This window comes from Salvelinus namaycush, chromosome 3 (assembly GCF_016432855.1).
Source record: "Salvelinus namaycush isolate Seneca chromosome 3, SaNama_1.0, whole genome shotgun sequence".
Taxonomy (NCBI): Eukaryota; Metazoa; Chordata; class Actinopteri; order Salmoniformes; family Salmonidae; genus Salvelinus; species Salvelinus namaycush.
The window spans coordinates 67100082-67113144 of NC_052309.1; the positions used below are offsets into that span (position 1 = coordinate 67100082).

Sequence of the window (13063 nt, forward strand, 5' to 3'; positions counted from 1 at the left end):
TAATTTGTCTTGGGATATAAACATTAGGTTGCATTTTACCTGAAATGCACAAGGTCCTCTACTCTGACAATTAATCAACAGATAAAAGGTTAAACGTTTGTTTTCTAGTAATCTCTCCTCCTTCAGGCTTCTTCTTCTTCTTTGGACTTTTTATGGCAGTGGGCTACCAACTTTAAGGTGCATTACCACAACCTACTGGATTGGAGTGTGGACCTTAGCTCATCTTTCAATCACCCACGTGGGTATATATATTCCTAAAAACCAATGAGGAGATGGGAGAGACAGGACTTGCAGTGCGTCGAGCGTCACAAATAGAATCAAGTTCTATTTTAGCACCTGGCTACGCAGACGTTTGTTGACGCGCACGAGCAGAGTGGGTGCAATGATTGAATAATATGTATGTGTACATTTATTTTGCAACGCTCGCGTATGCGACGAGTGCGGTCTGGTCATCATGTTAGCATAGTGATGAGCTTTGTGGGCACTATGGTGTTGAACGCTGAGCTGTAGTCTATGAACAGCAATAGGTGTTAATTTTGTCCAGATGGGAAAGGGCAGTGTGGAGTGCAATAGAGATTGCGTCATCTGTGGATCTGTTTGGGGGGTATGTGAATTGGAGTGGGTTCAGGGTTTCTGGGATGATGAGGTTGAAGTGAGCCATGACCAGCCTTTCAAAGCATTTCATGGCTACAGACGTGAGTGTTACAGTCAGCGGGGACTATGGTGGTCTGCTTGAAACATGTAGGTATTACAGACTGGGTCAGGGAGAGGTTGAAAATGTCGGTGACAACAGAGTAATTTAAATCTATCAATTGGTGCTGAAACGACAGATCAATATGCATATAGTTAGATGGCTTTCTTTCGTTGATCCCTAATATTCTGAACCCGTTCTCTGGATTATTCTATTGAGTCTGTCATCAAAATTCAAACTTAAAGGTACACTGTATTTGAAAGGATGGCTTAAGATAAATGTAATGAAAACCCAGAAAATCTGCCGGCTAGGAAGTTAGAGGGTTTTCAGCGTTTGAATTACATTTATTCAGCATGTGCAAGAGAACCACGCCTGCAAAGCCCATTACGCACCTTCATAAGTTAAGTCTGAAAACCAACTACTGAGAAGTGTGTAGGAAGTGCATATGTAAGAAAGGCATCATTTATTATGGTGGAATTGGGCCCTTACTGACTATGGAACTGAGTGGCACATACAATTTCTAAAACAAATGTTGTGTTAGTGTATACCCTCTAAGAACCTAGACGACATATCTTAGCATTGATATCCAAATGAACAAATCGAATCAAAGTTTATTGGCCAAGTACACAGTTTTGCAGATGTTATCGCAGGTGTAGCGAAATGCTTATGTTTCTAGCTCCAACCGTGCAGCAACGTCTAGCAATCTAACAATACACATAATCCAAAAGAAAGAAAAAATAAGACATAGCAGAATGAGCAATGTCAGAGTCCTCAATATAAATACTGTAGTGCCTTCGGAAAGTATTCAGACCCCTTGACCTTTTCCACCTTTTTGTACGTTACAGCCTTATTCTAAAATGGATTAAATATAGTTTTTTTCTCAGCAATCTACACACAATACCCCATAATGACAAAACAAAAAACTTTTTTTAGAAATTATTACAAATGTATACTTATTTACATAAGTATTCAGACCGTTTGATATAAGACTCGAAATTGAGCTCAGCTGCATCCTGTTTCCATTGATCATCCTTAAGATGTTTCCACAACTTGATTGGAGTCCACCTGTGGTAAATTCATTTGATTGGACATGATTTGGAAAGGCACACACCTGTCTATATAAGGTCCCACAGTTGACAGTGCATGTCAGAGCGAAAACCAAGCCATGAGGAATTGTTTGTAGAGCTCCGAGACAGGATTGTGTCAAAGCACAGATATGGGGAAGGATATTTAAAAAAATTCTGTAGCATTAAAGGTCCCCAAGAATACAGTGGCCTCCATCATTCTTAAATGGAAGACATTTGGAACCACCAAGACTCTTCCTAGACCTGGCCGCCCGGCCAAACTGAACAACCGGGGGAGAAGGGCCTTGGTCAGGGAGGTGACCAAGAACCTGATGGTCACTCTGACAGAGCTCTAGAGTATTTGAGTCATGGCTCATCCATTATAACAATCCTTGTGGAGATTGTTATAATGGATGAGCCATGACTAAAATACAGTATATACATTTAAAGTGGGAAAAACAGTATGCAGTGTTGTGAAGTACTTAAGTAAAAATACTTTAAAGTACTACTTAAGTAGTTTTTTGGCATTTCTGTACTTTACAATATATATTTTTGACAACTTTTACTTTTACTTCACTACATTCCTAAAGAAAAATATATACTTTTAACTCCATACATTTTCCCTGACACCCAAAAGTAATCGTAACATTTTGAATGCTTAGCAGGACAGAAAATGATCCAATTCTCACACTTATCAAGAGAACATCCCTGGTCAACCCTGTTGGAGTGTGACCCTGGCTACCCGTAAAAAAAAAAGTTTTTTAATTGTGCCTTCTGGTTTGCTTAATAATAGGAATGTTTTATTATTTGTATTTTTACTTTTGATACTTAAGTATATTTTAGCAACTACATTTAATTTTGATGTATATTTAAAACTAAATATTTTTGGACTTTTACTCAAGTAGTATTTTACTGGGTGACATTCACTTTTACTTGAGTCATTTTCTATTAATAAGGTATCTTAACTTTTACTCAAGTATGAGAATTGAGAACTTTTTCCACCCCTGACAGTATGTAAACATTATTAAAGTGACCAGTGTTCAACGACTCTATGTACAGGTGCAGGGTAGAGTACCGGTTGGTAGCCGGCTAGTGACAGTGTCTAAGGTTCAGGGCAGGGTACCGGGCGGAGGCCGGCTAGTGATAACTGCTTAACAGTCTGATGGCCTGGAGATAGAAGCTGTTTATCAGGCTCTCGGTCCCAGTTTTGATGCACCTGTACTGTCTTCACCTTTTAGATGGTAGTGGACGGGCCGTGGCTGAGGTACTTGATAATCTTCTTGGCCTTCCTGTGACACTGGGTGCTATAGATGTCCTGGAGGGCAGGCAGTGTTCCCCCGATGATGCGTTGGGCAGACCGCACCACTCTCTGGAGAGCCCTGCGGTTGCAGGCGGTGCAGTTGCTGTACCAGGCGGTGATACAGCACAAACAGAATGCTCTTTCAATGTTGCATCTGTAGATGTTTGTGAGGGTGTTAGGGCCCAAGCTGAATTTCTTCAGCTTCCTGAGTTTGAAGAGACGCTGTTGTGCCTTCTTCACCACACTATCGGTGTGAAGGGACCATTTCAGGTCCTCAGTGATGCGCACGCCAAAGAACTTAAAGCTTTCACCCTCTCCGCTGCGGCCCCGTCGATGTGGATGGGGGCGTGCTCTCTCTGCTGTCTCCTGTAGTCCACGATCAGCTCCTTTGTTTTGTTGACATTGAGAGAAAGGTTATTCTACTGGCACCACACCGCCAGAGCTCTCAACTCCTCCCTGTAGGCTGTCTCGTTGTTGTTGGTAATCAGGCCTACCACTGTTCTGTCGTCAGCAAACTTGATGATTGAGTTGGAGATGTTGGGTAGGTTACTTTCTAAATCTAATCCATTACAGTTACTAGTTACCTGTCCAAAATTGTAATCAGTAACGTAAATTTTGGATTACCCAAACTCAGTAACGTAATCGGATAACTTTCAGTTTCTTTTGTATTACTTTCTCTTTGCCCCCACCCTCATCAAAGTTGCCCATCCCTGCCATAGGCAAACAGAATATAGGGATGTTGAAGCCTAGACATAGACAGATCTACAATCAAACATGCACAGATGGTCAGTTTTAGCCAGGTAACAGTTTAAATGTATGTCTATCTCTATTCCTTTTCCATTAGAAATATATATTGTAAGACTGATTGTTTGACTTAATTTATTAGACATGTATAAAATACATACATAACAGCGCTCCAACTGGATATGCCTCCACCTACAATTTAAGAAAATCATCACGGATTACAGACTCAAATCTCGAAAGCTTACTTCCATTGTGATGCTTTTTTAGTAGTACCACAACCTGTCCAGTAGATGGCAGCATTTTCTTCTCACCCACATAATGTAGTCTTACGGCCCCCTTTGAGACATGCTACTATTTAGCCATTTTAAGTGAGAAAACTTGATATGGACCATGGAGGTTATGAATTTCAAGTTCTTTGGATGACTATTCCAAATAATGTCAGAAACCCAACAATTCCAAAAAGGGTTCTTTCCCCATACCGCTCTTAAATCTGAAAGGAACAATGTTGGTTCTCAGTGGTGGAAAAAGTACTCAATTGTCATCCTAGAGTAAAAATACCTTAATAGAAAATGACTCAAGTAAAAGTGAAAGTCACCCAGTAAAATACTACTTAAGTAAAAGTAAAAGTATTTGGAGCTCATAGTATCAGCTGGTAGAACATATTACCTGATCATAACTGTTACAGTAAAATGGTTAGGTTTATTACTGTCAGACATTGTTGCCGTCATACTATTAGGTCTATATTTATTGTACATGCTATAACCCATGGGATTATCTTTCATTTAGGAGAAACTAGCTGTTAAAATGGTACCCATTCCTTCAAATCCCTTGTTGAGGAAGTGTAGCAGACATGCCTGATGGAAGGTCATTCATTGTATTGCAGGCCTATTGTATTCCTAAAGTCAGAGTCGCTCTCTAGTCATTTACACGTTTCTATCACCACCAGATTTACCTTTGAAATTCAGAGGAATGCAATCTCCGTGTTGTGATGCAAATAAACCTCAATGTCATTTCAAGTGGCTGGGATGTAATAACAGGCCTTTTCGCACGTTTTTTGGTTTCCGTGGTCACGGTTTTAACAACATTCTGCACCCTTAATTGTCTCATTATCAATTCCTGCCCTATACACACCATCAAACTTAAACTGGTCGAAATGTGTGATGTGTGATGTGAGTGGTTATTGTTGTTGTTGTTGTTTTATGGCAAATGCATGAATGAAATGCACGACAGAACTAGAGTTTTACTATCTGAGGTTTACTACTGTGACCAAACCCATCTTTTTATCTAATGTGTTTAGGGTGCATGCATGTTCATAAAAAAATTAATATATATCATTGGGCATGCATGAGAGCCGACTGATGTTGTTACTAACAAAAAGATACAAAGAAACACTAACATTCGTTTCTCCCTTGATAGCATATATAAAATACCGTGTACTGTACAGTACTGAAAGCACCCAAGAGACACATGTATTTGTCTCCTCCTAGTGGAGGAAACGATGCAAAATGTGCGCTCCCCTAACAGACGAACACGCCTTGAAAAACGTCGATAACCCGTGAAATACATTTTTTAAACCGAAAATAAAAACTGTAGCGCATAAAATAATGTTTTTCTAATACATGAACAGAATTGACATCCTTAGGATAATTAGCTTTTATTTTGCTACTGAGGTACAGTGGGGGTATAGCTCAGTGGTAGAGCATTTGACTGCAGATCAAGAGGTCTCCGGTTCAAATCCGGATGCCCCCTATTTTGAACCCGCTAATGCGCGAGCTGTGGAGGGGCTGGTGTTATCAAGACTAGTAAATAAAGTGTAGTGTAGCTGTTAAAAACCGTTCGGAATATAAACCTTGGATTACTGATTGACTGACAACCGTGGTATATCAGACCGTATACCACAGTCATGAGAAAACATTTATTTTTACTGCTCTGATTACGTTGGTAACCAGTTAATATTCGTAATAAGGCACCTCGGGGGTTTGTGGTACATGGCCAATATACCACGGCTAAAAGGGCTGTGTCCTGACACTCCGCGTTGCGTAAGAACAGCCCTTAGCCGTGGTATATTGGCCAGCCAATCGGCATTCAGGGCTCGAACCACCCAGTTTATAACAGCCCATTTACAACTGGTATGACAAAACATTTATTTTTACAGCTACAATTACGTTAGTAACCCGTTTACAATAGCAATAAGGCACCTCGGCAACCCCACCAAATGCACATAGAAATGTGAGTTATATTCAAATCTGGTCCCAATTCCGAAATCACTTTAGCCTTAAACAAGCAAGCGGTTTCTCTCTATTAACATCTAATCATCTCTTCACAGCGTCGCAGATTGACACGACATTCCAGTTCTGGCATAGGAACGGTCTGGTGTTTTTTTGTGACCTATTTGTTGATAACACATTCGTCTCATTCTATACTCTGAGGGTTGACCATAATATTCCCAATATCCACTTTTTTAGATACCGGCCCGGCAAACTCGCAGTTTTGCTAAAACACATTTCCTTTCATTTCCACTCGAGCCTACTAAGTGTACAGTCGAGAAGTTTAGATCTTAACCCGTATCTGAAGGGCACAATCTCCAGATTATGTGACATAATACAGAACATGAATCTGCCTTCCTTGGCAAATACAAAATCTGCATGGGAGCAAGACATTGGTACAAAAATACAAACACAACATGTAAAGTGTTGGTCCCAGTTTTTTCATGAGCTGAAATAAAAGATCCCAGAAATGTTCCATATGCACAAAAAGCTTATTTCTCTCAAATGTTGTTCACAAATTTGTTTACATCCCTGTTAGTGAGCATTTCTCATTTTCCAAGATAATCCATCCACCTGACAGGTGTGGCATGTCAAGAAGCTGATTAAACAGATCAATCAGTACACAGGTGCACCTTGTGCTGAGGACAATAAAAGGCCACTCTAAAATGTGCAGTTTTGCTACATAACACAATGCCACAAACGTCTCAAGTTTTGAGGGAGTGTGCAATTGACATGCTGACTGCAAGAATGTCCAACAGACCTGTTGCCAGATAATTGAATGTTCATTTCTCTACCATTAGCCGCCTTCAACGTCATTTTAGAGAATATGGCAGTACATCCAACCGGCCTAACAACTGCAGACCCCGTGTAACCACGCCAGTCCAGGACCTCTACAACCGGCTTCTTCACCTGTGGGATCGTCCAAGAAGGGAGGGGTACTGAGGAATATTTCTTAAAAAACTCATTCTGATTGACTGGGCCTGGCTCCCAAGTGGGTGGGCCTATGCCCTCCCATCCCTGCACCCCTGCCCAGTCATGCGAAATCCTAATACATTTATTTCAATTGACTGATTTCCTTCTATGAAGTGTAACTCAGTAAAACCTTTGAAATTGTTGCATGTTGCGCTTAGATTTTTGTTCAGTATATAAATCATTGGTTCAGGCGTTCCCAAATTGTTCCATGTGTAATTCCCCTACTACAGAGAAGGCAGCCCAGTCACCAGTTTATCAACAATAACATTTATTTGTACAAAAAATATTTTGTACCGTAAAATACATAGCCACTGTATATGTATAAAAATACATGATTAACCTGTTTTAAAATCAGACAATACTTGTTTGTCATCTTGCTTTTTACAGAAAGCATGCTACCGTTTTTCACTGTCAAGCAACCCCCTTTTTTCTTCTTTGATATAAATACTTCAAGTAATTTGTGCATTGATAGCTCAGAAGGCTGAGCACCAGTTTGATCCCCATTAGGTCTGGCCTCTTAACCTGTTGTACTGTGGTTTTCCTTAAGTCAGAGGTACAAATCTGTATGTTAAAGAAATCCAATGCAACCTCCCATTCTACCTCTGTGGAGTTCATGAGGACAGGAGGCTTAAATACTGTGATAGGTCCCTTTTCAGCTTATGTGGTGCATACTGTGTCATCCTTATGGAGTCAGGTCTGACAGGTAAGGATTCTTATGTAAACATGGTGGTCTCACACACACCACACAGAGATGCTTACGCACATGCACACCCTGGCATATCTAGTTGAGGTTCTGCCAGGTTCCTCCAGGCCTCCTCTATCCCGAGGCAGACCTGGACTCTGGTCAGCCCTGGCATACACACTAAGGGCTGGGTAAGGCATGAGGGTGACAGGGCAAGACTGGGGCCACCCCTGGGGCTCAGAGGGGCAGTGTCACTACAGATAGTGGAGATCCTGATCTGGGCACTGTGGCTTTGGCTGCGACGTCTGAGAGGTTGTGTTTGTTGGGTCAAAGGATAGCTGTCCTGGTTCCAATTGGGATGAGCCCACGGAAGGAGTTCTAACTGGCCAGGACACGAGACCTCATCCAGTCCAGACTGGCAGGTAGTCTGGAGGTTAGGAGAAAGAGATGGAAATGGTTTTGAAAATTAAACTGTTTGAGTGACTTTAGGTTATTTATGGGAATGTTATAACACACACACACACGGAGGAGGCCCAGGCGTGTCTGTAGTTATGCAGTGTACTCACCCCTCCCCTGTGAGGGCACAGCAGGCCTGTACATGCCAGGAGTGGGCTGTGATAGAGCTTAGGGTGAGGCACTGGGAGATCTCTGCCACTGTCATAGAGTCCTTCATGTCCTGCTTGTTGGCCAGAACTAGAATCGCAGCATTCTGTAGGTCCTACACACCAGTCAGACAGGACAGGAGAGATAGGCAGGGTTACATTCTGTAGGTCCTACACACCAGTCAGACAGGACAGGAGAGAAAGGCAGGGTTACATTCTGTAGGTCCTACACACCAGTCAGACAGGACAGGAGAGATAGGCAGGGTTACATTCTGTAGGTCCTACACACCAGTCAGACAGGACAGGAGAGATAGGCAGGGTTACATTCTGTAGGTCCTACACACCAGTCAGACAGGACAGGAGAGATAGGCAGGGTTACATTCTGTAGGTCCTACACACCAGTCAGACAGGACAGGAGAGATAGGCAGGGTTACATTCTGTAGGTCCTACACACCAGTCAGACAGGACAGGAGAGAAAGGCAGGGTTACATTCTGTAGGTCCTACACACCAGTCAGACAGGACAGGAGAGATAGGCAGGGTTACATTCTGTAGGTCCTACACACCAGTCAGACAGGACAGGAGAGAAAGGCAGGGTTACATTCTGTAGGTCCTACACACCAGTCAGACAGGACAGGAGAGAAAGGCAGGGTTACATTCTGTAGGTCCTACACACCAGTCAGACAGGACAGGAGAGATAGGCAGGGTTACATTCTGTAGGTCCTACACACCAGTCAGACAGGACAGGAGAGATAGGCAGGGTTACATTCTGTAGGTCCTACACACCAGTCAGACAGGACAGGAGAGAAAGGCAGGGTTACATTCTGTAGGTCCTACACACCAGTCAGACAGGACAGGAGAGATAGGCAGGGTTACATTCTGTAGGTCCTACACACCAGTCAGACAGGACAGGAGAGAAAGGCAGGGTTACATTAAGTAGGTCCTACACACCAGTCAGACAGGACAGGAGAGATAGGCAGGGTTACATTCTGTAGGTCCTACACACCAGTCAGACAGGACAGGAGAGATAGGCAGGGTTACATTCTGTAGGTCCTACACACCAGTCAGACAGGACAGGAGAGAAAGGCAGGGTTACATTCTGTAGGTCCTACACACCAGTCAGACAGGAGAGGCACAATTATCTCGTTTTTATATTCAACATATTTACACGTCTGAGCGTTTCCTGTGGAAATCTATAGAATCTCTCCGCTGCGACATCTCAGATAATAGAAAATAGCAGCGTCAGCAGAACAGAAACTGAACAGCTCAGCTGTCAATGCACTGATTCACACAGGGGAAATGTTGAAACAACCCATCATGGTTTTGCAATCAGTTTGTTTGCTCTGTAGTGGTGATATGAGTCATATTGAGAGCATGAACACAGCTCACAAGTCAACATGTTAAAGCTGCAATATGTCACTTTTTGGGCCACCTGATCAAATTCACATAGAAATGTGAGTTATAGATCTGTCATTCTCATTGAAAGCAAGTCTAAGAAGAAATTCTTTACACCAGCTTCAAACAGCTAAAAATATAATATTTTTGGTTATCAAAAAGATATTTCACAGCAGTTTGGATGGTACAACAATTTTCTACACTATCGAATGAAATTAGGTGAACTATTAGAATTTTAGCAACCAGGAAATGGCGGAACGATTTCTGTATATTGCACCTTTAAAAAGACACATAAGGTGAGTGACAATGGAACGTGAACCACCTAGTAAACAAAGTGCCCTTATTCTTAAAAGTAATCCTCACTCATCCACCTGTTGATAAAATAAGGAAATTCCAATCGGCTAATATTTCTGGTGTGTCATATACAGGAAAAAGGAAGTTAAGAATGAATAGTGTGCTTTCCTGCATTTGAAACTGGTCTTCAGAAAAAATAATCTTAAACAGTGAGGTTGAGCTAACCCTCCTTCCCCCCTTCCCATGATCCCTCCAAAAAACCCAGGTGGTTGTTACCTCATGTGCAAGCATGCGGTGAAGTTCATCTTTGTTCAGATTTAGGCGCTCGCGGTCTGTGCTGTCCACAACCAGAATCACAATCTAAAGAGAGACAAAACAACTGAATACCCTGGCCAAAGGGGACCAACTTACTCACTTAACTTTATCCCTGGCTCGGAGTGCTCTCATCTCATCAACGTTTAGTATGACTTCAGTAACAGTCTAGTGTTAGCGGAATACTCAGGACAGCAGGCTGATATGGTTAGTTCTGTAACAGATGATGTAATAGTGTTCCCATGCCTTATCAATGATGACAACAATCAGCTGCTGGTTAAAGTGTAATAACTCAGTGTTGGCCTAATCGTTGGAGCTGAAAAACATATCGTCTCCAGCTGTAGCTATTCAGACAGTCTCGGAAGGAAGTTAAAGCAAAAAAGTGTTTAGGCATTAGCACCTTCACCAGGGTTCTATTTCTACTCCAGCTGTAACTGGCCAGAAACCAAACACACACCTGTACACACTTTGTCACATAAAAAAATACACATGCTGCTCCTCGACAAAGACATTCTGCGGCACACACACCAACATATCCGTACCTCTGTGTTGCAGTAGTAGGAGTTCCAGCTGGCTCTCAGGCTTTCCTGGCCTCCGATGTCCCACACCAGGAAGCGGGTCTTGCGTACAGAGATCTCCTCTACGTTACTGCCAATGGTGGGGGAGGTGTGAACCGCCTCTTTGGTAAGGCTGAGAGGACAGAGCGATTGTTATGACTAAGTGATTATAAATATCATTTGCATACATTTGAGACTTATGTGATCATGAATTATCTATCAAATCTATTTTGATATCACTCACAATTGGTAGAGGATAGTGGTCTTCCCAGCATTGTCCAGGCCCACTATGATCACTTTGTGTTCTATGAGAGAAGGAAAAAGGAAAGTGATTTACACACTTCTACATAACAGACACACGGATTGCCATTCACAGACCTGTGACCCCCAAAGCTAATCAATCATCACCACGATAACACATCTGACTGATGGACTCTCTTTGAAGGGTCTAGCCATGGATTCAAATACAAGATATGAAAAACATGGGCAGACATCTTTATTATCCAAAGGGGTCAAAACATCTGTTTGTTTGCAGTGTTACTATTAGGTAAAACAAGGGCCATTTGACCCTGACAGTCAACCCCAGCGACCTCTAACCTGCCATCATCTCATCAACGAGGTAAACAGTACTGATTGACAAAATGTTATTGGTTGCATAATACTAATGCAATTCACTATCACTACCGCTACATAGAAAACAGATAATTACACGGGACACGTGTGCAGAACGTTGACACAGTGAACAGAACATCCAGTACGGACTAGCTCGTGTCCGATATAAATTAACCAGTTATTGGAAGGTGCCCGGTGTAGTTAGAAATTTAGCTACGATTTTGGCTATGCCGAAATTAACAATTTTTTGAACTGTCACTAACGTTATTGAAAATCACGTCTAACAGCTTCTTGCGTTCTCATCATTTAAATCCAGTCCTTAACAACACTCTACAAAGCAGCTAACGTTATCAAACCAAACAAGCAGAAATTATCAGGCACGGAGTGGAGATGACTTAGGAACAACAATAATAGCAGTAAATTAGATGTATCCAGGCACACAACTGATTACCTCTGTCTCCGAAGACAGTCATCAGCTTGGTAAAGAGTAGTCCCATATCCACCGGTGATGAGAATGAAGAATATGAAAATATTTCAAACACAGCAAATCAGATAGCTGTTAACGGTAGCTGGCTAGCTAACACAATAGGCAGCCCACACTTCAAGCAAAGATAGCTAACGTTAGCTAGCTAAATAACTGTATTGATAACTAACCCTGTGCTGTGCATCGAGGCTATTAAGCCAACTACCTGGAAAACATTAGGTAGCACAGCCTAGAAAAGTATTTTTCTGACGTTTATCGACACAAACAAAACGAGATATGTGCCCATGGGTTGTCTATCGATACCAAATTGATTCTGCGATCAAAATAGGCAATGCATTCTTTTACTTAGCTAGCTAGATTTTGGGGTATGATTGGAGCGAGTCACCGAAAAAGGCGGGGCAAAGGAATTCCTCAGCAGCTAAAAGCGGGCGTGGCCACGCTTCTGTAGCAAAACATGACTCAAATGTGACGAATGAAATGAGAGCTCTGATCAATGGGAGGACAACGCCGTCACCCACATATGGCCGCGGAACTACTTTATAGTTCCTCAAGCCTAATTTCAAGCAGGGGAATTCTACATGTTTAGTAACCAAAAGTGAAACAATGACTGTGACATTCACCTAGAATGTCCTTTCTATTCCTGTGATTGAGATTGTGTTTATCATAAACTTCAGGGCATGACTTTCCCAATTTGAAATATTGTCTACAATGATGGCAGAAGTGGGATAGTCTCACAACCTTAGGCGCTAAGAAATCTGGATCTTTATTTCACCACAGTGCAGTGTGTAATGTTTTTGCATGTAAACCTCACCCATGGGCACACACTGGTTGAATCAACGTTGTTTCCACGTCATTTCAATGAAATTACATTAAACCAACTTGGAAGAGACGTTGAATTGACGTCTGTGCCCAGTGGGCAGGGTCACTAGCTGATCCCCTTCAATCACATGAATATCCATCAATTGTTTTAAAAACGGCACTTTGCACTAATATCTTAGTTGCCCCGTAAAGTACCGTGTACTTTGACCAAGCCTCATTTCAGGGGAATTCTACAGGTGATATTTATTGATGGCATCAAAAAGTAAAACA

General features: G+C 42.0%; 1 protein-coding gene and 1 non-coding gene across 3 annotated transcripts; one reads left to right on the top strand and one right to left on the bottom strand.

The window, feature by feature from the left end:
- Positions 1-5476: 5476 nt before the first annotated feature.
- On the top strand, positions 5477-5548 carry trnac-gca. The gene has a single exon. It is a non-coding gene; the product is annotated as a tRNA-Cys (tRNA).
- A 1715-nt stretch (positions 5549-7263) lies between these two features.
- LOC120035356 (ADP-ribosylation factor-like protein 5B) lies at positions 7264-12343 on the bottom strand. Of its 2 annotated transcripts, XM_038982133.1 has the most exons (6): positions 11942-12339; positions 11123-11183; positions 10864-11011; positions 10286-10369; positions 8287-8438; positions 7265-8147 (listed from the first exon to the last, which is right to left on the bottom strand). In XM_038982133.1, exons 1-6 carry the CDS (start codon positions 11985-11987, stop codon positions 8099-8101), a joined length of 540 nt encoding a protein of 179 aa, XP_038838061.1. In that variant the 5' UTR covers positions 11988-12339; the 3' UTR covers positions 7265-8098. The 2 variants fall into 2 exon arrangements, with proteins under 2 accessions (XP_038838068.1, XP_038838061.1); XM_038982140.1 differs by lacking the exon at positions 10286-10369 and having other exon boundaries at positions 7264-8147; positions 11942-12343.
- Between the last annotated feature and the right edge of the window lie 720 nt (positions 12344-13063).

Bases quoted from the DNA above. Each gene is read 5' to 3' on its own strand.
- LOC120035356 (XM_038982133.1), bottom strand. From the start codon at position 11,987: ATGGGACTACTCTTTACCAAGCTGATGACTGTCTTCGGAGACAGAG. The intron at 11,184-11,941 runs GTAATCAGTTGT...CTTCTCTCATAG, and splicing joins GACTGTCTTCGGAGACAGAG to AACACAAAGTGATCATAGTG. The intron at 10,370-10,863 runs GTACGGATATGT...GTCTCTCTTTAG, and splicing joins CCTACTACTGCAACACAGAG to ATTGTGATTCTGGTTGTGGA.